Consider the following 26404-nt stretch of genomic DNA (forward strand, 5'->3'; position numbering starts at 1 on the left):
TGAACAGTGTCAATGACACTGTTTACGATTCGCAAGGGGGTCGCAAATGCCCTACCTCATGAATAGTCATGAGGTAGGTTGCAATTTGCGACCACCTTGGGAATGGCCGCCCTCACAGGGATGGTGGCCTGCTGGAGACAGCAGACCACCATATCTGTGACTGCTTTTAAATAAAGCAGTTTTCTTTTAAAATGCAGCCCGTTTTCCTTAAAGGAAAACGAGATGCATTTCAAAAACAAAAAATGAAACGTTTTCCTTTAATTTTTTCAGAGCAGGCAGTGGTCCACAGGACCACTGCCTGCTCTGAAAAAATATATTTACTGCCATTCTCAAGGGGAAAGGGGTCCCCTGGGGACCCCTTCCCGTTTGCGAATGGGTTAGCACCAGTGTGACACTGGTGCTAACTGCGATTGTTTTACGACCGCATTCGCGGTCACAAAAAAATCATACATGGGACTGCGACTCGCAATTAGGAAGGGAACAACCCTTCCTAATTGCGACTCGCAATCCCTTTTTGCGATTCGGTAAATAGTTTACTGAATCACAAAAATGGGTTTGAACATACCAAAGTGCATTATGCATGTTGCAAATGGCCCGATTCGCTGTTTGTGATGTGCAAAATGCTACGTACATGTGGCCCAAAGTGTCTTCCTTCTAGATAATAAGGGATATTCTCAATGGCCCATTTAAGAACAAGACACTCCTTGCCATAGTGGGGTATCTTTGTTCACAGGGGAACAACATTCTGCTGATATACAATATGGGTCGTTCAATCCCAACATCATCTGTCTGTGAGAGTACAGCTCCAATACCCACATCAGATGCACCAGTTCGTACTATAAATGTCTTCTCAACGTTAGGGGATACCAATATGGGGCTGGTAGTAAGGGCGGTTTTCAATTTGTCAAAAGCTTTGCGGACAGTCGCTGAGGGTTGTAAGAAAGATTTAGAGTGGACCAATATCTTTAGGAGGGCTGTTAAGGGGGCAGACTTCCGAATATTGTGGTATGAAGTGGTGATAATAGCCCAGTATGTCTAAAAAAGCTCTCAACTGTCTTTTTGTTTAAGGGAAAGGGGTATTGTTTGTGGTCTTCTAGTTGGAGTTCAATAACTCCTTCACCTAAGCGATATCCCAGATATTTTAATTTGCTGTATGCAAACCTGGATTTTTTTGCGTTAGTATGGAGTTGTGCATTTTGTAACTCTGTGAGTCAACTGGAGATGGTGAAGATGTTTCCCCAGGTTTTGCTGAGTATAACAATGTCATCCAGGTAAACTGATGAGCAACCCTGGTGTTGTTGTAGCCCGGTGTTCATGAGCCTTTGGAAGTGGCAGGGGCCTCATGAAGACCAAATGGGAGTGAGGTAAAGTGATAGAGACCATCAGTGGTAGCAAAGGCGTTTTTCTCCTGATCACAAGGCTGTAATGGGACCTGCCAGTAGCCTTTTGTTAAATCAGTGGTGGTGATGTCCTGGGCCTCCCCCAGCTTCTCATTCAATTTGTCAACCCTTAGCAAGGGGTACACGTGTAGCTTATAGATCTTCTTGGCGGCCCTGAAATCAATGCAAAAATGCAAATTCCCATCTGGTTTCAGCACTAGAAGGGTTGGAGAGCACCAGTTACTAGTGGAAGGTACAATGACTCCCATTTTCAGCATGTTCTCGACCTTCACCTGGGTGCGCTGCGACAGGCCTCCTGTATCCGGTAAGGTTGCAGTTTGATGATAACTCCTTCAGAGGTAAGGATGAAATGTTCAGCTAGTTTTGTTCTAGCTGGTAACTCTGAAAATATGTCAGAAAAAGAGTTAAGGACTCCAAGCAAGGCCTTTTTCTCACTGTTGGTAAGAGCGTCTTTAATGTCTGGGTACCTAAATGTATGAGCCGGTGGTAAGGGATGTACATCTTTAGGGGATGAGCCTAACCATTTATTTAGGAGGTTTATGTGATAGAGTTCGGTTTAATTTGGAGACATCTGCAACTGATAAGTGGCTCACCCAATTCTTTTCAGTACCTTGAAAGGGCCTTGTAACTCACCTCTAATTTTAGTGCCGGAAGAGGGTAAGAGGACTAAGACCCAATCCCCTACAGTGTACTCTCGTCATAGAAAAACATTTGCTTTCGCTGGATTTTCTCTAGGTTCTCATGAGCCAGAACCCGTAGCTTCCCTAGATGGACTTCAGCTGGTTGGTATATTCTAGAAGGGAATCTGTCTCATCATCAGTATCTACTTCCATACTTCTTTAGTAATTTCAAGAAGACCATGTGATTGCCTACTGAAAATCAGTTCAAATGGAGAGAAACCCAGACTGCTTTTTACTTGGCTACTGAGTTTTTATGTCCCCTGACAACATCTTTTTAAGGTCAGTTTTAGACTACTGTTATATCTGTTTGGGGATGACATACAGATGTTCTTAAATGTTTAATATCGAACTGTCTACATACTTGTTTCAACAGGTTTGCTACAAAAGGGGTACCTCGATCAGTGAGGATTTTCGGCTGGAACCCCATGCAAAATACCTCTATCATGTGTTGTGCTATAGCTTTTGTGGTAGTAGCCTTTAAAGGTATGGCTTCGGGGTAACGGGTTGCATAATCAACTAGGACTAGCACATGTTGATACCCCCTGATGTACGAGAAAGTGGTCCAATAAGATCAATGCCAACTCTTTCAAATGGTTTTCCTATAATAGGTGGGTTTGTAGGGGCACCCAGGGAGGTTGATACGGATTTTTCCTTTGACACGTCACATTCCTGGCAGATGTGTTTGATTTGGGCATAGATGCCAGGCCAATAGAAGTGCTTAGGATACCATGACCGGTTTTATCTAATACTCTATGACCCGCTAGCAAGTGGAATGAGCAAAGGTCATCAACTGGTCTATAAAGTCTAACAGTACAAGGAGCTGGGGTTCCTCGCTTGGGCCTGCCACCCTACTTAACAAACCCTTCCATATTGGAAAATGAGGAAATGCTAAATTTACCATCCTCTGAATGTTTTTTGCAGCCTGCTATGCATTCTGTAGAGAGGTGTCATTTAATTGGGCTATCCTGAACCATATATCTAAGGACCAGGGCTCAGGTTTTATGAATGCTGCTTATTTCAGTTCTCCTATAGGCAATTTTGTTCTCACAGTATTCAGGTTATGCTCTAGCAGATCAAAAAAATAGGGGTTATCGGTCACAAGGATTATTGGTTCTGGGTCGGTGGGTGGAATCCCTACCTCAACTGACTACTCTGTCCTGTTTGATTTGTGAGGATGAGGCGAGCTACAGGGTCGGGTTTTGTATCCCCATGCACACAATGAATGACCACAGATTTATGAGGGAGTATTTGAGATAGGGAGACAAACTCTTATTATGTTTGTCTTCTTTCAGAGGCAATCACACTGTGTTTCCTGTTCTTAACTTGAATGACCGGTTCGTTTGAGCCTTTTTTGCTTGCTATTTGTTCCTGCCCTGCATCAAGTTCTTGCTTTAAGTTCTCCCTAGGCAGTTGCTGGACTAGTGACATGGTTAGCACTGGCAATTTGTGAATCCACGCCTCCCTGATGGGTTTGTTTGGGGACTTGCAATGCCGGTTCTCATGTTTCACATCGCCTTCTCCGATGGGCTTACAACGTGGATGGCTAGGAGTGGATGTGAGCCTCAATTAATGGATGTGGATCCCCAAGCTTAGCAGGACTGAGTGTGAACCTTCCCCCCATGTGCTAGCTGCTGCGATTGGGACTAGGTGGAAATGATCACTAGAAAACAGGTGAGTAATCATCCCTTTCATTCTGGGCTGTGTTTTGAACTTGGGCTTTCGACTGCATTCTCTGTTGGGGTTGGGGTTTATAGGATGTTCCCTGACTCATTGGCTCAGGTTGGCTTTGTGTGCCTTCACCTCCATGCTTTGCTTGTTCAGGTTGATAGTTTGTATATTTCTGATTGTTCTTTCTTCCTTAGTTATGAAGAATGGTGTACTTAACTCAACCTCCTTATTTTAGCTGCTAAATGTTACTGCATTTATCAATTTCTCAGAATCTCATGGATCCGATTTAAGCACAATTCTTTACCACATGTAAAAGTTTCAGCAATGCTTAACTAACAGGGAGGGTGCACATCTACAACACTATTTTATGTTAGAGTGATGCTACAAGGCCTGAAGTTAGTGCACCTTATGGTACCTTTGAAGATGACAGTAGTAAAGGTTCTCTTGTTTGTAACTTCATCACAAGGCAGCAGTACACCATCTTAGCACCCAGTGGCGCTACCGCAAATATCAAAGGAAGGGGCGGTGGATGACAGGGACGGGGAATAAATTAAATTTTTTTTTAAATGTACCGCTCGTCGCTGCCGCAGTCCTCTCCTGCCGTCTTGCTCGTCCTCCTTTCCTGTTCTTGTGTCCCAGCATTTGCTGGGACACCAGAAGAGCCTCCCCGGCAATCCTGGTGCTGCTTACATGCTAAACTTAGCATGTAAGCAGCGTCAGGATTTGTCTGCGCGGCAGGGACTGCTGCTCAGACACAACACTGGAGCCTGTGAAGTTTCTCCAGTCCAGCTGTGTACTCAGCTGGGCTGGAGAAACCTGAGTACTCATATGTATTTGGACGGCTGTCTTAAGCAATCCAAACACACATGCGCACTTAGTACACACAATTCCTCATACCATCTCCTGTGGCCCAGCCCTGCCCCTCCTGTACCTGCTGGCTCTTAGCCAGTGGGGCGATTCTAATCTGCCTTTGCGGAGTAGCCGCCTCTGAATTTGTGGCAAACAAGCTTGCAGTTAATGCGCACATTAACAACAGTAGGAAAATACTCAAAATACTCGAAAATGGCTGCTAAATTCTAGTCCTTTGGAATTGTAACACCTATAGTGCCACGATAGGTGATCCAGAGACCTTGTGTCCTCAAATATCGCAGATATGTTTGAAAACTAATTTTGTTGCCCCCCTTTGACTTGCTGATTTAGCACGAGGTGGTAATGGTAAATCATTCTTGCAAGCCAGCTATAGAAATATTTAATTTTGTAAGGATTAGCATTTGGACATTGTTGCGAGTTGAATGAAAAAATAAATATTCCAATTTAGGAGCACAAGTGTACAGCTGCATTAGAGTCAACTGCAGCTATATGTCATATGATATAGTTATTATGTCACAGTGTAAGTCTGATCTCCATGTATTACTACTTTTTTGCAGTTGTCACTTTGTGTTAAGTAGTTCTGAGAAGCCACATGTGTTCACAGTTGTTTTTCCTGTGTTTTTGACTTGTTTTCTTGTCGACTTTTTTCAGCTTTCTTGCGGCGATTCTTTATTTTTGAGAAAATAAATTTGCATTTTTTAAAAACGAAAATACGTTAATAATATACAGTGTTTGTCATGTTAAAAGTTTTACTTACTTTAATTGCCTCGTCAAATGATGCATGCATGACACAAGGAAACTCTTACAACTAACTGGTCCCTCCCAACACCATATCATTTTACACTCACAATATATAATTCATTGCTACGGATCACCCAGCTAGCAGAAGGAACGCGATCAGCATTGTCTAATACACGCCAGAACACAGACAACTACTTTTGAAAGCAAACTGAATTAACAAGAACATACATTTATTGAGGCTTTTACGCTGTCCACCAATTTTGGAAATAGTGGAAGGGTTTGGAGTTTTCCATCGTGTGAACTGCAAAAGGCAACCGAGGGCTTTGTAGGGTTCTCAAAGTGAAATGTTTGCTGCTGCTACGAAAAACTTTGTTAAACAGGTTGGCGATGGAGGAAAATTAATCCCCGTTCCCTGCCTCAGTGAAGCCGACAAATACCAACCTCTTAGCCTGGTGATAAAAAAAAAGAGACGCTTTCTTTCCAAAAAATCAAAATTTATCTCCACTCCGTTTACACTTAAGGATATCCTGCAAGGGGAAAAAGAAATTTCTGCTGGTAAGTTCGACTTTTTATTCTATTAATAACGGGTTAAATACGTTTGGGGTACGAGCGAAATCACGTTGAGTGAAGAAGTTTACTTTATTATGATGTAGATAAAGTTTGTATTTTCGCATTTACACTATTTGTTTATTAGTGTGGTCTTGTCAAGCGCCAACTAGGCTTCAACTACCGTTTGAGCGCTGCACTGAGATGGGATACGGACTGCCAAAAGGGACAATTAAACATTCCAAATAGAAAAGTATGTTTTCAGTGGGGTAGTAAGGACCAGAAATTATGCGATTCTGCAGGAGTGGCATTTTTCATATAATTATGGATGATGCCGCATTTGCCACATAATGCACCACCTGCTGCATACTCTGCAGATAGTACCAAATTTGTTTCTAACGCAAATAGATCAAAAGTTACTAAAATCGAGTTATGTTACATACAGAGCAAGGAAGACCGTTTACAAAGGTTGCCTGGTCATCTTTCAGTTGCTTATTACTATATTTGGATGTTAAACTGGTTCTAATAAGGTGAAACCTCTGCCAAGACAGTGTTGACATGTAACAAAATGGCAGAGTTATGAAGTAGTGAGATGTCCCGCATTAGGGCGCATAATTTGCCTTTTCTTTCTCATAATATAGCCAACCCTGCAGTATAATTTGGTCCTGTCCTGCTGCATAACTCCAGTGGCCCTCGTTACATGCCTATGGATATGCATATTTTTCATTATTGTGTAATGCTCTTAGTACTTTACGATGTTGACTGAGCATCTTTCTTATTTGACCCGGATTTTAAAACTCTCTTATCATCAGGAAAAGGAAAACTATGTCAACCCTCGGTATTCATACTAAAGCTGTTTTGCTTAAAGCTTCAAAATGTGCATGTGGCTACCAAAAAGGTTGACTGGCAGGATGCTTTCGAGGAACAAGTCAGGCTATTCCTCCTCTTACTGAGACCATTTGCATGATTACATTTTGCTAAAGGAAAAAAGGCACACATGTCCTTGAAAAGGATATTCACACTGTTCGTAGATCATCTCTTCCTGTTATATGTTGATATTCAATTGTGACAGCATTCTCCGTCCAATGAGCTCACTAAATCTTGATGGCCCACTGCACAGATATTCAGTTGACAGATGCTATGCACATCCTCCACCATCTGCGAGAGCATCCAAGCCTTCATCGACCTTCATTGTGTTTTGCATGTTCCATAGCTATGTGTTTGTGCTCTGGCTGATCAGTCCACCGGCACCATGGTGATATGAAGATGCTGTGAATGATTGACCTCCTACTGCTGACTTCCACAAGATCTTGTAGACTATCCTTAGCTGACCACTGGAAGACCTTTTCCCCTTGCTAAATCTGCCACCCCTCCCTTACACAAAAGGTCCGCTGCCTCACAACCACATTTTCCTGGTTTACTCCTGATCACGACCACTTTCACACCTCACACACCATTAAAGTTTGACTTTTATCATCTTACACCACAGACTGTGTTGCGATTCTCTTAATGTCTTGAGCTGTCTTGCAGAGAGCTCTGTCCATTTGTTTAATGCCTCACGCCTAAGCCCCAGGCCTATGCTTCTACCCACCCTCTGCTGTCCTTGCCTCCCTTTGACACACAATATTGCCATGCCACTGGTGAGTCGTCACCATTTGCCTACATGCCACACCAGTCCAAGAGCCTATTGTCTGACATTTCTAGAACTAGGCTATTCTTTGTTCTCACCACTTAGGTTTCCTGCATAGTCCTTCAGAAACACATTCCGACTGCCACCTGAAGTCGCTATATGTTCACAATCACTCAGCCAAAGCTGTAGCACCCTGAAGGCCCAAGCTACTTTCTTTTTTTCCCTGCAGCCTTACCTCTACTGCTCCTTGATCCTCTTTAGGTTAGCACTGAAAAAGCATTTTCTACTGCAAGGGGTTCGCTATCCTCCTGCTTGACAACTGAAATAAAAACCAGGCTTAATCTGCCAACTATAAAGCATGAACCCCGACAGTGAACAAAATGTTGACTTTGAGCCAATTTGGCAGATAATATTTTCTCTTATTGGGGTTCTCTGTCCAACTTCTTTACAAATGAAACAAAAACTTCAGATGCCATCTTTAACAGGAAAACCAGAAAGGGAGCACCCTGCCTCACACTCCACCATGCAGTCAGCCCCAATGCATCATGGTAAATGCAGTCAAAGTTTGTTTTATATCCATAAGGTAAACTAAAGTTTTTCACCTCAGTAGGTGCAGCAAGTGCTGTAAATCTCTGGGCACGTGTTTCTGGGTAAGCCCTTCATCAGCAGAGAGCAGCTTTGCCTGTGGGGTTGCTGGAAATGCTGCCATCTTTAGAAAGTTATACCAAACAGCTCAAACAGCTTGAGGTTTAGACCTGTCCTAAGTATCAGCCATTTTCAAGTGGCACACTTCAGCCTGTACATAGGCCTATGTTCATGAATTCGAGGGATTTGGGGCAGACTCCTTAGCCCTCACTATAAATCTATATTCATTCTGTCTTCTACTGTTTTAAGAGCATACCTGTCATTAGAACGTCATTTTCACACTTGTAGGCTATTATGTTATTAACAGACTTCTGGAGATCAAAGATTAACCTACTTCATTGAAAGCTATTACACATAAGTGGTAAACGGTGGGATAGGAAGGTGCAAAAACCCTATTGCAAACATAGAAAATAGTGTCCCATGTCCCCATTTAGGTGGTGCAATACAGCCACGGTTTGTGTGCTGAGGGCCACTCAAGCCCAAAGGCTCATGTGCCATTGCACCTGCAGCACTATTGATAGGTACGCCCATGAGGGAAAATAAAATCTCTTAGTTGAATGCATACAGCAACAAGATAACAATATTTAATGATGCTGAAGAAATTCAACTAATACATAATATTTCTCCCTAAAGCAGGGGCAGCTACTACCAATCAAAGGTTAAAAATAATTTTAAAAAACATTACCTTTCTGACGCTCCTGCTGCTGTCTGCCTCTGTGATGATCCTCTCTTCCCAGGGAGTCAGTGACATTTCTCCAACCCAGCCATGGCCCCGCTGCACCCTAAACTCCCATGGCTCAGTCAGGCAGTGACAAATTTGTCACTCCCTGACTCAGCAGGGGGGCGACACTCCTCCGCTATTAAGGAGGAGCCGCCCCTGCCGTGAACTCTTTGCTCGGATAAAAGACATTATGGTGACCGAAAAGCATTCTGAGTTTTATGAATCACACTTGATACTTTAAAATAGGCTGAATTTGAATGCCCAAAGCCTTTCACTAGACTTAAAAAATGACCACTACATCCTAAAACTCTGCTCCCAAAACAGCTAGTCATTCATGAGGAAAGGAGGTGCAGGGCTGAGTGGAAGTGTTCAGCTCACCTCAAGTGGAGCTTTTATCAGCCATGTTTTGAATTACATATTATTTACTCCTTATTCAAAAGTTTTCACCCTGTAAACAAACACATTGTTATATTACTACAAGAGAAAAGGATAAAGAATACAGATGTATGCAAAATTTGTAAGTGACATTCCACACTTTGAAAAAATCGGATTTGCCTAGTCTCGTAAACAGAAACACACAGCAATATTATTAATTTTGAAGGCTAATCAATACATTTCAGTAGCTCAACGCCTCAAGGCACTAATAAATACAGGGAAATGTGCTGAATAGGAGATACGCTGTGCTTACTTTACAGATACACGGTTCAAACTCTTGAACAATGTAATCAGCCACCCTCGTCTTGACTGAGATTTATTTGGCAAAAACTATATGAGAGAACAGGCCTACCTTTACTTGGTCACAGACACAGCACCCTAACTGTCCATTTTTCACACAGAAGCACTTTCAAGTTCCTAGGGGAGAAACTCTCCTTATCAATGTTGGGAAGAGCAAGCCCTCTCTCGTGTTATTGCCCTACCTTGGTCTGCAGAGATTAATATAGCCCAGTGGTAAGAAATACAGGCCTGATTGCCCACATAGCCAAGCCCTGCACTGTAGACCCGCTTTCTCCCCTTTATCCAGCTAGTCTTGAGGGTCTCTGCTCGTGTTGGAGGGAAGCCTCACACTCACATCTTGAAACTCTATTCCCTCGGTTCCTCAATAGACCAATTTATTTATTAGAGAGAGAACCTCTCTTACTTTTCCTTCTTCACACCTAGCCATGTGTTCTTGGCCATGTATGCAAGCAGGTGCTCAACGCCCATAGTGCAATTTCTGTGGGCTGGGCTGGCTGAGGCTTCTGGGCTGCCAGCCTGGTCTACAGGTCGGACACTTTAAAGTGTTCCTTTTGGCTCTCATGCACGTTTGAGGTGCAACAAGCCCGTCTTCCTTAATCTCAGGTGCCCCCTGACACCTGCACAGCCCCGCATAATAATTTCCCTATCATGGAAGATGACGAGGTGTCAAGATGACAGCACAGACAAAAGCTGCTATTATTAAAGCCCATCCAATCAGCATATTTACTGCAGGGTATCCTGCTATGAGCCCACTGCAGTAACAGTGCAGCAATGAATCACCAAAACAGAGCATTTTAGACAGTGACATGGCTCATGGCCATTTTACTTAAAAGGTGAAAACCTTCAAAGTAGAAATACTGGGCACACGAAAACATTATTGTTAGAATCAGTTCGTTTGGTTTTGATAGAACCATCAAACTCTTTGCAATGTGCAGTGCCACTATATAATCCTTAGATCCCGACATAAGGGGTAAGAAGCGCTATATAAATGTCATTGGAAAACATGCAGAAATAGGCTTCTCTCTATAGATAGGTCTATGTCCGATCTGTAGGGCTTTAAAGTATTTCACCCATCTGGTATTGATACAATGTGTAACACTACAGAACATTTGTAGCCTTATATAACTTTGTAGAATATACATTATATATTTGTTAAATCAAAAGGACAGATTAAGAAAAGGTAAAGTTAAAGTTATATGGAGTTGCATAATACAACACCCTGAAAAGATGCACAGAGCTATGTCATGTGTTGCGAAGTAATGATAGTCATGGAGCGTTGGCTTCATTTCAAAAGATGCGCAAGATGTATTGTTTAACTATTGTAGTCTACTCTATTGTACCTTTAACTCTTGTTTAAAACTTAACAGTAAGTGAGTATCAGTGACTATGGCCCTGATCACTACTAGCCTGGGTATCCTGCCACAATTTACCAGGGGGCAAAAAGGTCCAGTAAATACCAGGATGTGGTTTGGTGTGGAAAGTACAAAAAAGCAAGTTAGGCCCCATTTGAGGACAAAATAATGATTGGTGCTGTTTATCACACCCCATAAATTTAGATCCTTTGATTGCATTTTATCAGGTGTTATAAATACCACACTGTCCTGCGAGTACATATCCTTTTGAATGTTTGCTTAGGGGAGAATCTGGGTATGCAATGTTTTTTTCAGAATGCCCTTCACTTCTTTTATGTTCTACTTTATGTATCTGTTTATTTGTCTCAAGTAAATGTGATGCACATTTACAAATGCAAATTTTAGCCTGTAAATGTACGTTCCCTGACCTAAATGTATATTTGTTGGTGAAATTGTACATTCATAGGTGCATACATCCATACATACCTAGTGGGTTCCAATGTGTATTGCTTGTAATGGATGTACATGTGCTTTTTCCATTGCACATTCACTAGAGTAAATTCACATTTGACTAAGCTCAAGTTGACATGTAATACATAGATTGTATTGGAGTGTGGTTGCTTTCTTATATAGCCTTATGCCCATCAGGAAGCCCCAGAGCACTTCTTGGTTAATGGATAGTTAGCTATTCTATAGGTTGTGCTTCCCTGAATAAGTGTTCGTTTATAGTGTGAGCTGGATGGAAAGAGTATTGGTGTCAGCCCTGAGGCCCTCTAGGGTGCACCACTTGGGGATCAGGAGCTCACTTCAGCAAAGGCCAGCTGGGCTCAGGCAAGTCCAGGTTCAGTTCCAGTGCAGTAGGTCAGCTGGCACATAGAGGCCTCTGGAGCTTATTGTCTCCCTGTAGCTCAGACAGGACAGTCAGCTGACTTTGGAGTCACTTTAGCCTGGGGTGAAGGGTGCATGTCCAGTCTTCCTTTTGGGCTAGCAGGGCAGGCCTCAAGCAGCAGAGCAGCTGGGCATCCTTTGGTAATGTCCACAGGTCCAGGAGTGTACCATTTTAATACCTGATACCTCCTTTGGAATGGGAGAAGATTGTGGAGGCTTCTCCTCACAGAAGTGTTTAGAATTTCCTGCCTCTTTGCTCTGCTTCCAGTTTGTCTGGGGGCACAATAGGGTAGTGTGAATTCCTTTGTGTGTGAGTTGAGCCAGTGCCAACACCCACCCCCCCATTTGTGCATCTGTCTGGGAGGAATATCCAAAGACCAACTGCCACTCACACCTAGTCAGGTGACCGAGGAACAGGATGCAGGCACCAAATGGTTAGGACAAGACAATGCCAATTTTCTAACAAGAGTATTTTCAGAACTGTGACTCCAAATCTGACTTTACATTTAAAGAGTTTAAATTACAATTCCTCAGAAAAACAACCATGACTTTCCTACCTGCTCCCACTCAAAAGTTACCACTTATTAAATGTGATAAGGTAACCCAATGTTATCCTATGGGAGAGGTAGACTCTCAGTAGTGAACAAAATATTTGTGAGTTTTTCACTACCTGGGCAAGTAAAACATAAAAAATATATGTCCAACCTTTTAAGTACAGTGCATCCTGTCCTGTGGGCTGTCTAGGGCCTACTTCAAGGGTTCCTCACACGTAATAAAAAAGAGAGTTTGAAGCTTGCCAGGTGGTTAATTAGCCAAGTTGAACTGGCAGTTTAAAACTGCATACAGGCTCTAATGGTAGACCCGGGACATATTTTAAGGGTCTATTTCAGTATTTTTGTGGATTGCACAATAAGTGCTGCAGGCTCACTAGTAGCATTCAATTGACCAGTTATGGGTATATGGTATACTACTTTACAAAGGACTTACAAGTAAATCATATAAGCCAATAAGTTGTAAGCAAATTTAACTATGTTTAAGGGAGTGAGCATGAGCAGTTTAGCACTGGTTAGCAGTCTTAAGGCCAACAAAAACAAATTAAAAAAATAGGAGGAGTGACGGCAAAATGTTTGGGGGAAGGCCACCCTAAGGCTGACAGGGCTAACAAAAAGCAACAATATTTTAATGGGTTTGACAGTTCAGATGTTGGGGCTTCAGAATAGAATTGAAAGCATGGTTATTATTTTTTATAATACCTTTTATTGGCATTTAACATTAATATAGTGCAGAAAGAACAAACCAACAGGGTGTCATTCCCAAGTAGCAGATCCAGACTAAAGAGAGCATATCATATAGCACACATTACTAAAGAACTGTTTAGCACCATCCTCCTCTATGCCCCACATATCCGCCCCTGCCCACCCAGTCCATCAAGTCCTGAAGGTGCACACCTTGTCTATAGACCAGAATCAAATCATGTTCAGCAAGGCTCAAGTTAAATCCTTCTGCACTGAGCCCAATTACGTCAGAGATTGCCATGTATATAAGAAACCTGTATTGAGAAATATGGGTTTTTGCAGGGTTGTACACCTTTCCAGCGCCCTCTTCCATTTCACAAATATTGGAGCCTCTAATTGTTTCCATTCTTTGGCAATACCATTTTTGGCCACCACCGATCCAATCCACAGTAGGCCTCTCTTGTACCTGCTGCCTTCTGCGTTGCTAGTGACGTGCAAAAGGTCTAATTTGGGATCACTCGGGAGAGACAAGCCCAGAACCTCTCCATCTGCCAAGTCATGTTCAAACCTCCTGAGTACTTGGTAGCCCAAACTGTGTGGAGAAAGTCTCCCTGATGGTTAGAGCAGCGCAGACAAAGTGGTGAAATGATCACATCCATTTTCCACAACCTGGACCTCGTGAGATAGACCCAGTTTAGCTATTTCAACAGTGTAAAGCAAATCAGGGCCGTAACAGCAGCTACTCATGAGGAGCAAAAGGCTCTCTGCCACTTATCGTCTGTCAGTTGACAAAGTTGTGGGCCCAAGCTGTGCACAGTTTAAGGAAGGATTCGGGGTATGTGTGATGAGATTTGTAGATGTATGAAGGTTTGTGTCATATGGGATCACAAAGTAATATCTGTATCTCCAGTGGACTGAACTCTGGAAGCTTTTACCAAACCAGGAAGAAAGGGTAGTAGTGCATGTTGGGAGTTGTAAATATCAATGTAATTAGTTGCTGTGGAGGTCATACTCTGTTTATAACTTAGTTATTATTACATCTGCTATTAAGAGCCTCAATTTTTGATTCTTTTGTTTCAGTATTTTTGCAGGTTATTGTTCACCAGCCACACATTCTATAGGTTATTGGGCCTGAAGGGTACTTTCACCATTTGTATGAAATAACATAATTTATTGCACAGTTATTTCACGGCAACCACATTTTCTGTCAGTTCAAATAGGCCTGGTGGATTTGTGCATGAATGTAGCTTAGTCATTTCATATAAAAACTGCTCAATGTCGTGTGCTAACTTCAACTATTTTTTTTTTTTGGGATAGTGCAGATTCCTAGCAGACAAGTTTACAGGTGGTAAGATTGTCAAATGGTTTTCACTCACTTATTCAAACTCAGAAGCAAATAAAATGCATTAAGAATCAAACTTGTGACTTGCCAGTCACACATCCCGAAATCAGGGATATTAACCCGCTAAGCTCAATATTCTGACACCTCTCCCTGTGAGCGGCTTCAAACAAGTATGTATTCCACGTCCCTATGAGCAGACAGAACAATTTTCTTTGAGCAACAGCCAGGCAGGGGCTGATTCCCAAAGATGGAATTAAAAATATGTCACAAGCTCACTGTCATTTCACAGAAGGAATTGGTAAAAGAGTTGTCGCCTTGAAATTGCTTTGTGAAAACTGGTTTTAAAGGTCTTCATATTAAAAGCAGCAAAGCTCTTTTTTAGTTGTGAAATCTCTCATCCCCTAGTTAAAGAACTTTGGCCCTGATTTATATTCAGGTGGATGGCCCGTTGCTCTGCTATTACAGCAGAGTAATTACTTTGTTACCCTGATGGAGGTACCATCAGCCAAATTTAGAAATGGCTGTCAAGCTGGCAGTCATTTTCATTTCTAAAGCATTGCTAGGAACCGCTGTCATAATGGTTACTGTCAATGCTTTTTGCAGTTTGGTGCAGGGCTCCATCATGTTGGCGGACCCATGCACCAAACTGCGAAAAGCATTGACAAGACCCAAATTGTTTTTTGATTTCAGAAAGAAAATCCAGAAGAGGAATTTTCTTTTTGAAACTAAAATGCCCCCACGCCATGTTTTTTACTGTCCTTTGCTGCCAAGGTTTGCCTGGTGGCAGACAGTGAAAAAACGGTATGTGTCCCCCCATCCTAATTGAGCAGATGGCAAACAGCCAGCTCTCCAAGTCCCTTACTTCATCAGGCCATCAGATAAGTTTGGTTACAGTGATGATGGAGTAGTCACCTCCTTAGCCAAACCTATGGTCTGCCCGCATTTAAATCGAGTGGATGTGGACCACTGTGTTGGCAGAGAGGGAACTCCATCACCAGTGGGACGGAGTTCCTTCTGCACAGCATAATAATCAGGGCATCTATCAGTAGCCTATAGATATTGTAAAATGTATTATAACGTTTGTTGTAATTGTATTCGGGTTGACAAGCATGTTTAAAATACACATTTTATCACTCTAGTTTCTAGTATTGGCTCTAAGGATAGCTGTGCCCCATTGTTTGAAGTGTTATCCCCCCTTTATTGGTTGACAGGTTAGCTCCCCCCATCCAAAGTTCGGGTCCTGTTGCACCCTTGTATGCAAGGCCCACTTTAGCACTAAAAGTTGTCCCTGTCCCATAGTTGCTATTTGATGATTAAGGGCCAGATGTAGCAAAGGTGTTTTCCTATTCTGTGTCAATGGGAAAATGTGTTCGTACATATGGCCCTGAATTACTTGTGCATGGCAAGCAAGTTGAGAAGCACAAAACAACAAAAATCGATACCTATCATACACTTACATATGTAGAATATATCATAACCAACAATAAAACTTTATCATCATAATAACACACTAACCAAACCACAGTCTTTAAGTGTTTCCACAATAGCATACATTTACAAAAAATACAAAATGTGCCACCAAAAAAGAAAGATTAAAAAAGCCCTAAATATTTTCGGCCCCACAGCAGATATTTAATCACACAAATAAACTTTTGCACACTCATGCACATACTCACTCAGACTTTACAAGACCTTGTTCAGGGAGCCACAGGGCAGGAAGGGCAAACTGGCAAACTATGGTGTTTGGAGTAGCTTGCCTCTGGTGTCCGATGGTCTGTTCCAATATGGCCTCTGCAAACTGTGCCAAATGTACCACTTCTGCATTTGATGCTCAGGCTGGTGAGGGCAAGCAGTCAGAGGTTTCTCCAGTAGGTAGTGTGGTAGGGCAGAGAATCAACCCTTCAGCAATAGACATAATAACCTACTGTCCAGTCTGTGTATGTCCTATTAAAAGAAGCACTTTAATAGCACAGCAAAATAAACAGCTGCAAACAGTAATGGGTGTTCAGTGATGGGCCTTTACAAGGGTCTAACCAATTCCTATAGTTCCCACACCAATCACAGTTACTTAGCACAATTGCTTCCATTCCCTGCCGACTACAGTGTTCTAACATGGTGGCTGCAGTTCAAACACTACTACAATGATCTAGCAATAATTGATAATGAATGAGTGAGAATGGGAGCAGGTGTAAGTTCCCTTACTGTTGTATGCGAGCAATGTTAGGGATCCCTAGGTCAAGTCTGTATTTTGCAAAGATAGTTAACAGTCATTACTCCTTTTAATAAGCGGCTCTATCTCTTTAGTGCACGACTTAAGCCCTCATTACAACCCTGGCGGTCAAAGACCACCAGGGCTCTTTTGGAGGTTGTACCGCCAACAGGCTGGCGGTACAAACTCTCGGATTACGACCGCGTTGTAATGAGGCCCTTAGTCTTTGAATATGACCTCATGTTTACCTGTCTGTGGGAACCTGGCTCAGTGCTGCAGTTGTTGTAGTCCACCATTCACAAACGCATGAACAATATGCACCTGGCTGTCAGCAGCCAGGTGCATATTCCTACAGTCCACCAAAGGGAAGTGGTCAAGAAGGACTAATCAGCAATGACATGCCAGAATTCCCTTATAGAATTTCTATGGGCCGCCTTGTCTCCATCCTCTCACTCTTCAGTGTCTGAACATCCTCCCTCATGCTCCAGGGATTCAGGTAATGCTCTTTTCACCCTCCATCTTGAGCCATGTTCAACCAAGGGTATTCCTAAGTTGATCTTGCTGATTCCAGCAACCATACTGTCACCACAACATGGAGGTATTCCAACATCCGTTCCTCACATACACACACTAAACAACATCCATACCTCACATACACACACTCAACAACAATAGTGGACAAAAATCATATTAGTGTATTAAAGTGTTGAAAAGAATAATATCGACTTTGTTTCACTAAATATTGTAATCCTCCATGCATTTTCGGGTATGTGGTACGCTGAGGCAAGTGTAACTTAAACAACAGAACACCAAATCAGAGTGGAATAAGTGTAGCTAAATGTGATTGCTTAGTACTGAAAACCTAATAACAGATTCAAATATATATGATTGCATAAACTGTGTATGAAGCTCAGTTAATATTCCAGCTATATGCTGTATAATAGTTTAATTTAAATGATTATTTTGGCATGGCAGGCGTTTAGGGTACACGTTTTCATTTTTGGAATTTGCAGGCCTGGTTCCAGCTGTCTCATGGTACCTGGGGCATAGGAGAATATGTGGTATGAAGTGAAAGTCCAGGGCATCATAAAAGGTTTAAGGTTCATCATTGTAGGCCTCTGAGCTTTTAAATTCAGAAGTATTTGTGAAAGCTTCCTGCACAAGGCATAGGATGAACAATGAAGATAAATGGTATTTATGTTTTTCGTTCAGGGACTTAGGGCCAGATGACAACCTTGGCGGATGGGATAGTCCATCATAAACGTGATGGATACCCCGTCCGCCGTAAGTTCCATTATATCGTATGGTACTTGTAAAATGGTGGGCGGGATATCTGTTGCCTTTGTGATGGAGTATCCCATCTGCCAAGGTCGTAATCAGGCCCATAGTGTCAGCTGGCATCATGAGGGTAGTTTGGAGATGTTTGTTTCCCAAGCGACGAGGGCTGAGTGAGGTAAGGGAAGACTTGGAAAGGTTTGGATTAAGGAGAGAGTTGTAGGGGAAGTTAGTGTTTTGAGGTAGAGCAATGGGGAATGGAGATTGGTTGGACAGAAGGTATTATGTAGGTTTCATGATTTTATTGTGTTACTGATGAGCCCAAGATGTTTCTTGGGACGTATGCAAGGGAGGTTGAGGCATGTTGTCTAGGCTGTTTTACATCAAAAAAGAACATTTAAGTATGACGCCATGTAGACAGTTGTTCTGGAAGAAGAGACAGAGAACATGGTTTGGTCAGTTGAAAAATGAGTATGTAGAAGGAGAGAGTGTTGGTTGGGAGTTTGAGAGAATTATTAATAAGGGGCAGAGGACAGCTTGGTAAGGAAAAGGGAGTTAAGATGGTGGGCGAACTAAGAGAAAATGAGAGAATTTTGATAATGTCGGGAGTAGAGTTAAGACTGAAATAATTAGGAGAATCAAAAAAGAGTATGCGTGATGTGGATGCAAGTCTACTAGACAGGCTGTTTCAGGGTGAGGTTACCTAACAGTTCTGAATTTGGCAGGCCATACTCAGCTCCTCAACACTGAAGGGGCAATATCGCGCCCATTTTTCAGTGAATTGCTATGCTTAATTTTAATGATATCCTCCTTCCAAATGTCCGAAATTTCAGTGTCGCAGGCGGTCTGCCCCACAGCTATCCCATTACGGCATCCAATGAAACACAGACCCAGACAGCTTATCTAACTCAGAGGGCCTCGGATGCCCCCTCCGCATTGATTGTTCGTGCTAGCTGTGCTATGTGTGCCTATAAACAACAATTGATTTGTAGTTTCTTTTAAATAGACATCTTCGTGTTAAGTGGTAAAAACTCTATTTTTTAGAATTATCAAAGAGCCGCACATTATGATGTTTTGCCCACGTTTTTAGCAGAAAGCAGGTAGCCAGCGTCTAATTTATCAGACTTATCTCTGGTTTAGGGATGCTATAGTTTTCTCCACTTCACTGTTTTTCTGCTTTACTAACAATGCTGTTTAGATAATGACAAATGACCGGTAGAGGTGACATTTTCATATTATCAGGTATCAAATTTCTTGACCCATCCACTGCAGAGAAATCAGGCGTTATGATTAGACTGTGACAAGGTAAAAGTACATGTACATTTAATTATCCACAATTATATTGTTTCCCGATTGGAGTTTTTGAAAATTATGCATTCGGTATTGCATTTGTTAAAAAAACACTAGTCCTTGTTCTAGTATATGCACAATCCTGGAGCTTTTCTTTAAATTAAAGTCACTTAATCTTCCTTTATGTGCATGCAGGTGTTTCCTCTTACCAGTTGCTAAATTATGAAGATAAATCGGACGTTTCAATAAATGGTAGGCGTGGAAACCAAATTATGAATGACGTCGGCGTTAATATTTCTGGATCGGATTCACTTGCAGTTAAAGCTTCATTTGGTATTGTGACTAAACACGAGGTAGAAGTTCCAACACTGCTGAAAGAAGTTATTTCCAGGTAAGAAGCGCCTTTGCTTAAAACTGTTGACTGTATTCAATGTGTTATGCAGTTCTCATTTTTATATTCTTATATTTAGTTTGTACGCAGATGAGCGAGTGTAAAATGCTGATTTTTTCTGTTTACTAACCAATGACAGCATGAAATTTGTGTATGTTTTTTGCATGAGGTTAGATAGATCTACTGTCAGGACTTGGTGCGGACTAAATGAAGGTCAGATCTATCCTGACATGTAAAACAATGAAATCTCTCTCTCTCTCTCTCTCTCTCTCTCTCTCTATATATATATATATATACACACACACACCCACACACACACACAACATTATGATTCATCACTTTCACACGCTGGGATTAAAAAAAAAAACACAGACAATGGAAGACACTGCAATAAGCACCTGCCCCCAGGACCCAGATGATAAAGACCTAAGGATGTGGTAAATACATGGTTGCCGACAGCGAGTTTGGCTCAGGGCTTGTCCACAGGGAGTTGGCCATTGGCAAAAGGTTGGACACACTGGGGGTTGGCTGATGACAGGAGGTTGGGCAAAAGAACCTCCACCCAACCTCTGTGTACGCCAAAGGCTGTATGAACCAGGGTTTTGACTGCTGGCAGACCCTGTGGCCAACCCCTGCTCCACAAGTCCTAAGACCCTGTGCAGCACAGGCTAACTTCCTGTGTCGGTCAAGGTATAAGGGCTGGCCGTAGGCTAGCCTCTGCTGCCAGATGTTTGGGCACACGACTGAAGGCTGTGGGCAGTGAGAGTTGGAAGTTAAGTACATCATGAAACAAGCATTGACAATGCCAATAGGTTTCGCCTCTACGAAATCTATTGGGTGTGTCAATGTTTTTCACACATCAGTGCTAGTTTTTAAAAAAACTTAAAGACATGCTGCACCGCACCTAGCACTGCTGTGTGACATGTCTAAAAAACATTGACAAAACCAATATATTTCGTAGAGGTGAAACCTATTGGCTTTGCCCATGCTTGCAGTATTAAACTTTAATTTAACTGCTTCCATTGAAGTGAACCGCGCCTACCAATCCCAGAATGCATTCTGCTGTTAAATGCATGCCCAGAACTGGAACATAGTGTCCTTGATGGCATTGAGTTAATCTGGTGGTCTTGACTAACATTTTCAAGGCTACCGTGCTGCCACATCTAATGTCATTATTCTGTTTATGGGCGGGAGAGGGAGTGGAAAGAAAGGCGAAAAATATCCTGGGACATAATGAAATAATCTTAAATTGCTCTTGCCAGTTCTCTTAGTTCTGGCATTTTCTTTGTAGTCTAGAACTAATTTGTTTGTGTTTTATATATAAACGATTAAATATCAAGACAGCCACTAGAATGGAGACAGCTACCTCAGCACTTTGCATTGGACAGTTTGAGATTTCCGAAAACGCTGTTTATCTCATGTGGAAATTGAATAACAATGCAGTTCAACTTCCGATTTCCAGGTGATTCTTTTGAAAACCTGGAGCCCAAGGGACTGCTACCCAGAGCAGATAAAAACGTGGTGTGACAAGCTGGTGGCGGCTTTATCCATTCACAGTTTCAAGCAGGGGAGATCATCATTTTCATGAAAGCAGTGCCTCTCGGGGTACGGCACAAATCAGGAAGTAAACATTCCTCAGGGGGCACAGGGTCGCCGTGCACTCAGACGTCACACACTCTGGCATAGCATGGAATGTGGGTAAAAGGGATGACGTATTTCAGAAGACAGTTACTAAAATCTGCACATCACATCAACCTTTGGTTTGATGCCTGTTTCACAGCTTTGTAACATCCAGTTTGTGGTAGAAATCCTTCTCTTATTATGTTTTAAAGGTGGTCAGCTGACTCTTTTTAAACCCGCTTTGCATTCTGGTACTTGTACTTCCCTGTTCCATTATAACTGAAAAACTACAATGAGGCAAACGTCCATTAATTCGAAGGGAGGACTGCTTTCACATCTCACATATCTCATGGGCATGTCAAAAACTCAACAAGCTCTAATTGTGTACTTTACAATGTCTAGCTGTGATACATTCTAAACTGAGGCTGGGTACAACCACATGCTCATGTTGATTCATAGCTAACATGATTACAGTGTATTACTTGCATGGTATATACCACTACCGAAAGTCTAGTCTGCAAGGATGCAATGCCCAACATATTCCCAGGTGCAGAATGCAATAGTGATATCTGTTGTCCAGGGAGATACTGAGGTGATGCTTGGGATACAGCTTCAGTCCAGTTTGGGGTGGAGGTTATATGGGTGGAGAAACAGAAGAAAGGACTGTGTGCAAACTCCTTTACCAAAGGTTGCAGACAATCATGCTGCATATAAGACAGTGAACATGCCATTCTGTGTTAAAGATTTGAGAGCCCGGATCCAAATGCCAAGTGGGGAAAGTGGCTTATTGAATCCTCTTCTTAAAGTGGGGGTCACCAGCTGAATACTGCCTAGTCATATGTAAACAGATTTATCTTCTGTAGATCATTCATGATAGATACTTTTCAAGTCAAAATTCTCTTATTGATCCATAGGTCTCAATAAGAGACCTGGGGATTGCTAGATTCCTAATCTCACTTTCTAATTCAAGCAATTGGCCAGTTCTTTCTGTGCTTCATTAGCAGTTGGAATCGCTGCTCTTCTGCCTGGCATCATTCCAAATCACATGGTTTGTGACCACAAAGGACTTTATACACCAGCCCCAAAGTTCCTTCTCCTCACTTCTAAACTTATATTGAAATTCAACATTTCTTGATTGGACATATGAAATGGGAACACTTCTCACATTCACTCTCTCCTAAATAATAAGGAGCTAATCTCCCCAGACCACCTGAAAATAGCAATTCCAGCCTTTTTATCTCCAGGCTGAAAGGAATGAACGTGGTGTTTTTGTAGTAGGTGCATGCACCTACCCTACTCAACATTTCCGGGTCAGGTACCGAGCTGCAAGATGTGGTAGAAGACGGGTTGCTATCTACACAGCACACACATAAAACAGGCACATTTTTGTGAGAAATACATATTCAATGCATGTGCTCTGTTTGATGATTTCCTTCTTTTGTTGTAACTATTACTAAAAATCAGTAAACAGCCAGGCATCCTGCTGTTTTCTGAAGAAGGGCTGACGAAAGAACCATATTCGGTGCTGTAGCCAGTGCGTACTTGCTTGCAAACTTGAGCTGCTGCTGCTTGGAAAATAACTATCATGAACAAAACAATGACTGGAAAGATGTGGATACAGCCTTATGGTCTCTCTTCAACTGCATTAGCACGTTTCCAGTATTAAATCCCGGTGTACTTAATCTTCCATTTAATTCCCAAACAACTTCATACATGGAAAGTAGTTTTAAATGTGTCAGCTGCCATCCATCATTCTATTATGATGTTAGCCAGATGGTTTCTGAAACATCAACATTCCAATGTGTAGTTCAATCCCAAACCCTGTATTCCAGGTGCCTACACCAATTGGCGAGCCTGTGGGACAAATGGATGCTTAGTCCTTTTTAAGACCTGTCAACCAAAGATTCTTGTTGCAAATGTCTAAATTCAAGATATGGCCACTAGAAGTTTGGTAGACTGGGAGGATATAGAGTGAGTGCTAGCCCAAGTCCAGCATCAGTAGTTAGCCTGTGATGAACTTTGACACCAGTTTGAACCTCTATTGTTCTTTCACTTATCTGAGTCCCGTTGTCTATACTCACTACTGGACCTCTGATAACCCCATTAAATGGACACCTCGGAGGTTATTTAGAGTTTTGCAGGCAGCACAACTGACAGTCTGCCCGCTCTATTTAGGGTCAGGTGAACAGTCATGTTTTGCCAGTGGCGAGTTTGGTGATCCTGCCGTTGGAAAACTTACTACCTCCGACTGGTCTATTTAGCGTAGATGTTCTTATGTCCTTTTTTCTGGTTCAGGGCCACTATGAAAAGCCTGGCAGTCCTCAACAGGAAAAAAAAATAAAACTGACTTCTACACCCTAGGAGAAAACTCCCAGGTGTGTCAGGGCCATTCGTTTTTTGTTTTCCAAAAACAAACTCCTGCTTTGAGAGTTTGTTCTTGAAAACGAAAAAAGTTTGCTAAGTGGTCGTGTGAAAAATATGGCAGCCATTCACCAAACTTACACGAGCTGCAGTCCGAGGGCCTTCTCTGAAGGCATAGACATCTTTCTTTGCCAGGCAGGTAGAGAGCTCTTAGTATGGCAGACTTTATTCCAGCAGGGCAGAGGTGTACGTGCCTGAGCTGCCTTAGGAGAATGGAGTACAGGCTGCCAAACTGTAAATAACCTTCTGAGTCTTTGTAAACTACGCTAGAAGGGTTTGAACTATTCACATTGAATATTGGGTGGCACACAGGAAGACTGGTCTGTCAGTCATCTGGAGGCGAAATGAGTTGTACCACAAAATGTCTCATTACAAAATGTTTCATTGGAAAGGCGAACTTCCTGTCTCTGTGATAAGTCTATGCTCGAACATTTGTGAGACTGCAGTCTCATTGCATGCTTTTCTGTAGCTGGTGTCACCTTATCATTCTGATTCCTGACATAAACAATTCCCATTCAAAAGTTCATGAAGATTGCCAAGCATACCCTTTCCCATGGACTCTGAGTTACTTGTAGTTTAGCACATTCTTGCGTACCTGGTAAGAGGTGTACCTCATGCTAGGGACGGTATCTCAGCACCAGTATGTGCCAGGACATTCTGATTTTTTTGATCTGATCTTCATTTTAACTATCCTACGTTCTTATCTGTAACTATAACAGTTATTATTTTTCAGAGATGTAGTTCAGCCTAGACATTGAGTTTACTGAGTGTAATTAATCGTGATGTAGTACCGAAATTCCTCACTATGTACTGCTTCCTGGACTGCTTGCCCTCATTACTCTCGAGAGTCCAGTCCGCAAACAGAGATATTCCAGTGACCCACGTGGGAAGCAATTCTCTTAAAAACTGTGGGATATAGAACCAACCACCGAATGCCTGGGACGCTGGAAAAATGCAGATGTTGTGGAATACATTTAGATGTTTGGGAACATAACTACAGAATTACAACCAAAAACACCCTGCACATTAACATTAGACGGCCAGTTAAAAAGTGGTTGGCATCTGGCAAGTTGAAGAGTCTGTGCTTCAGTCTCTATGAGTCATTGAGGTTGTGTAAAGCTAAGGGCTTGTCATATACAAACATGTTGAATGTATGGTGAGCTTGTAGAGAAACCCATGCTTTGGTAGCCACATGCCTGCAGAACTTGCAGGGTCTGATGATAGCCAGAATCCATCCATCACACAATCCCTCAAAGGACCTCTCCACCTGCCAATATTGCTGCTCCTAGTCCCGAGCTACAGAGTTGCTAGAAGTTATGGCTCTTGATCAGGAGATGCATAGATAAATGGGCAAGGAAGAAGATATGGCTCAAGTGTCTGAGCTGAAGAGGAACTTCATTATGATCATAAAGAACAGGAGGAGACGACATACTTAGGAGTAGAGAAGCAGAGAGACATGTCACTAGAATAGGAAAGGCTTGCTACTGCTATTAAGTTAAAAGGGTTGTCCACAGCTCCTATTGCAGCTACAACTCAACTAACCCTTCACAGTTACGCATGGTGTAATTTCTTTAGAGACAAACTGTCTCCAAAGAAATGTTGGCTTTGGAGAAATGGTTTTATCATGGTTGGCAGACTTTGATTTAGTTTGCAACATGCAAAAATTGAGTGGAAACAAGAAAGCTCTACTGGCTCTACTGAGTCATGTTCCCTCAGATTAGACTAAACAAGTGAAGTATGGCTGCATAAAAGGTGCCTTAATTAGGTGGTATGGCTTTACCTAAAGTATACATTACAAGAACTTTTTAAATTCAGGAACAGCCAAAGAGTTTTGATGTGAATGCATACAGCAAAGAGAATCTTAGATTGTGGATAATCAATTAGACATTGTATGGACAACTTACTGTTTATACAAGATGTTTTGGAAAATGGTCTTGTTGAGATGAGGCACTGTTTGACTGATTCTCAGAGGTCAGATTCCATGTAGCTGGAGTCTAGTCTTATGGCTAGGAGAGCTACCTTTCTATTAACCTCATAGGGTAAAGTGGGTTCCAGGAGGACCTACAACTGTGGACCACCTTTTTTCCAAAACTGGGAGGAAGAAAAGGTGCCAAGAAACATAGCTGTGGTGTCTTAGAGAACACCAGCTAGTATGTTAAGAATGGATTTTTTTGTGGTCAAGAGGAAAGAGTGGACAACTTTTTCCCAATTGAGGTCCATCATCTTGGGCCTGATTACAACTTCGGCGAAGGGGATTACTCCATCCCAAATGTGACGGATATCCCGCCTGCCATATTATGAGTTCCATTATATCCTATGGAACTCATAATATGGCAGGCGGGATATCCTTCACATATGGGATGGAGTAATCCCCTCCGCCAAAGTCGTAATCAGGCCCCTTGTGCCTAAGGGGATGAGTCACTCAAAATAACACAAGTGGTAAAATAGTAGGGACAGATACACAAAATAACTTGCTTACAATGAACTTCTCAATTGGTCATTGGTAATGTATTTTAATTACAGCAAACATTTTACATTTGTCGAGGACAAAAAAAATCCTAAGTGATGCACAAACTTGAAAATTTGCTACATGAATTTACATGCAAGTATTTACAACAACCTATGTACACATATACACACTTTTTTGTCTTCATTGGTCTCCAATATTATTTAGAAATGTGGTTAAAAATATATTGAAACTGTAAACCACATAAAGAAGATGGTTGCCAATATGATCACATCCGA

General features: G+C 42.1%; 1 protein-coding gene across 2 annotated transcripts in view; it reads left to right on the forward strand.

The window, feature by feature from the left end:
- The first annotated feature begins 5629 nt into the window (after positions 1-5629).
- Positions 5630-26404, forward strand: part of PJVK (pejvakin) — a 124120-nt gene continuing 103345 nt past the window's right edge. For both annotated transcript variants that reach the window (XM_069221368.1, XM_069221369.1), the window contains exons 1-2: positions 5630-5914; positions 19423-19618. In XM_069221368.1, the coding sequence (XP_069077469.1) occupies positions 5704-5914; positions 19423-19618 (407 nt within the window). In that variant the 5' untranslated portion in view covers positions 5630-5703. The remainder of the gene's footprint in view (positions 5915-19422; positions 19619-26404) is intronic.

This window comes from Pleurodeles waltl, chromosome 3_1, assembly GCF_031143425.1.
Source record: "Pleurodeles waltl isolate 20211129_DDA chromosome 3_1, aPleWal1.hap1.20221129, whole genome shotgun sequence".
Lineage (NCBI taxonomy): Eukaryota > Metazoa > Chordata > Amphibia > Caudata > Salamandridae > Pleurodeles > Pleurodeles waltl.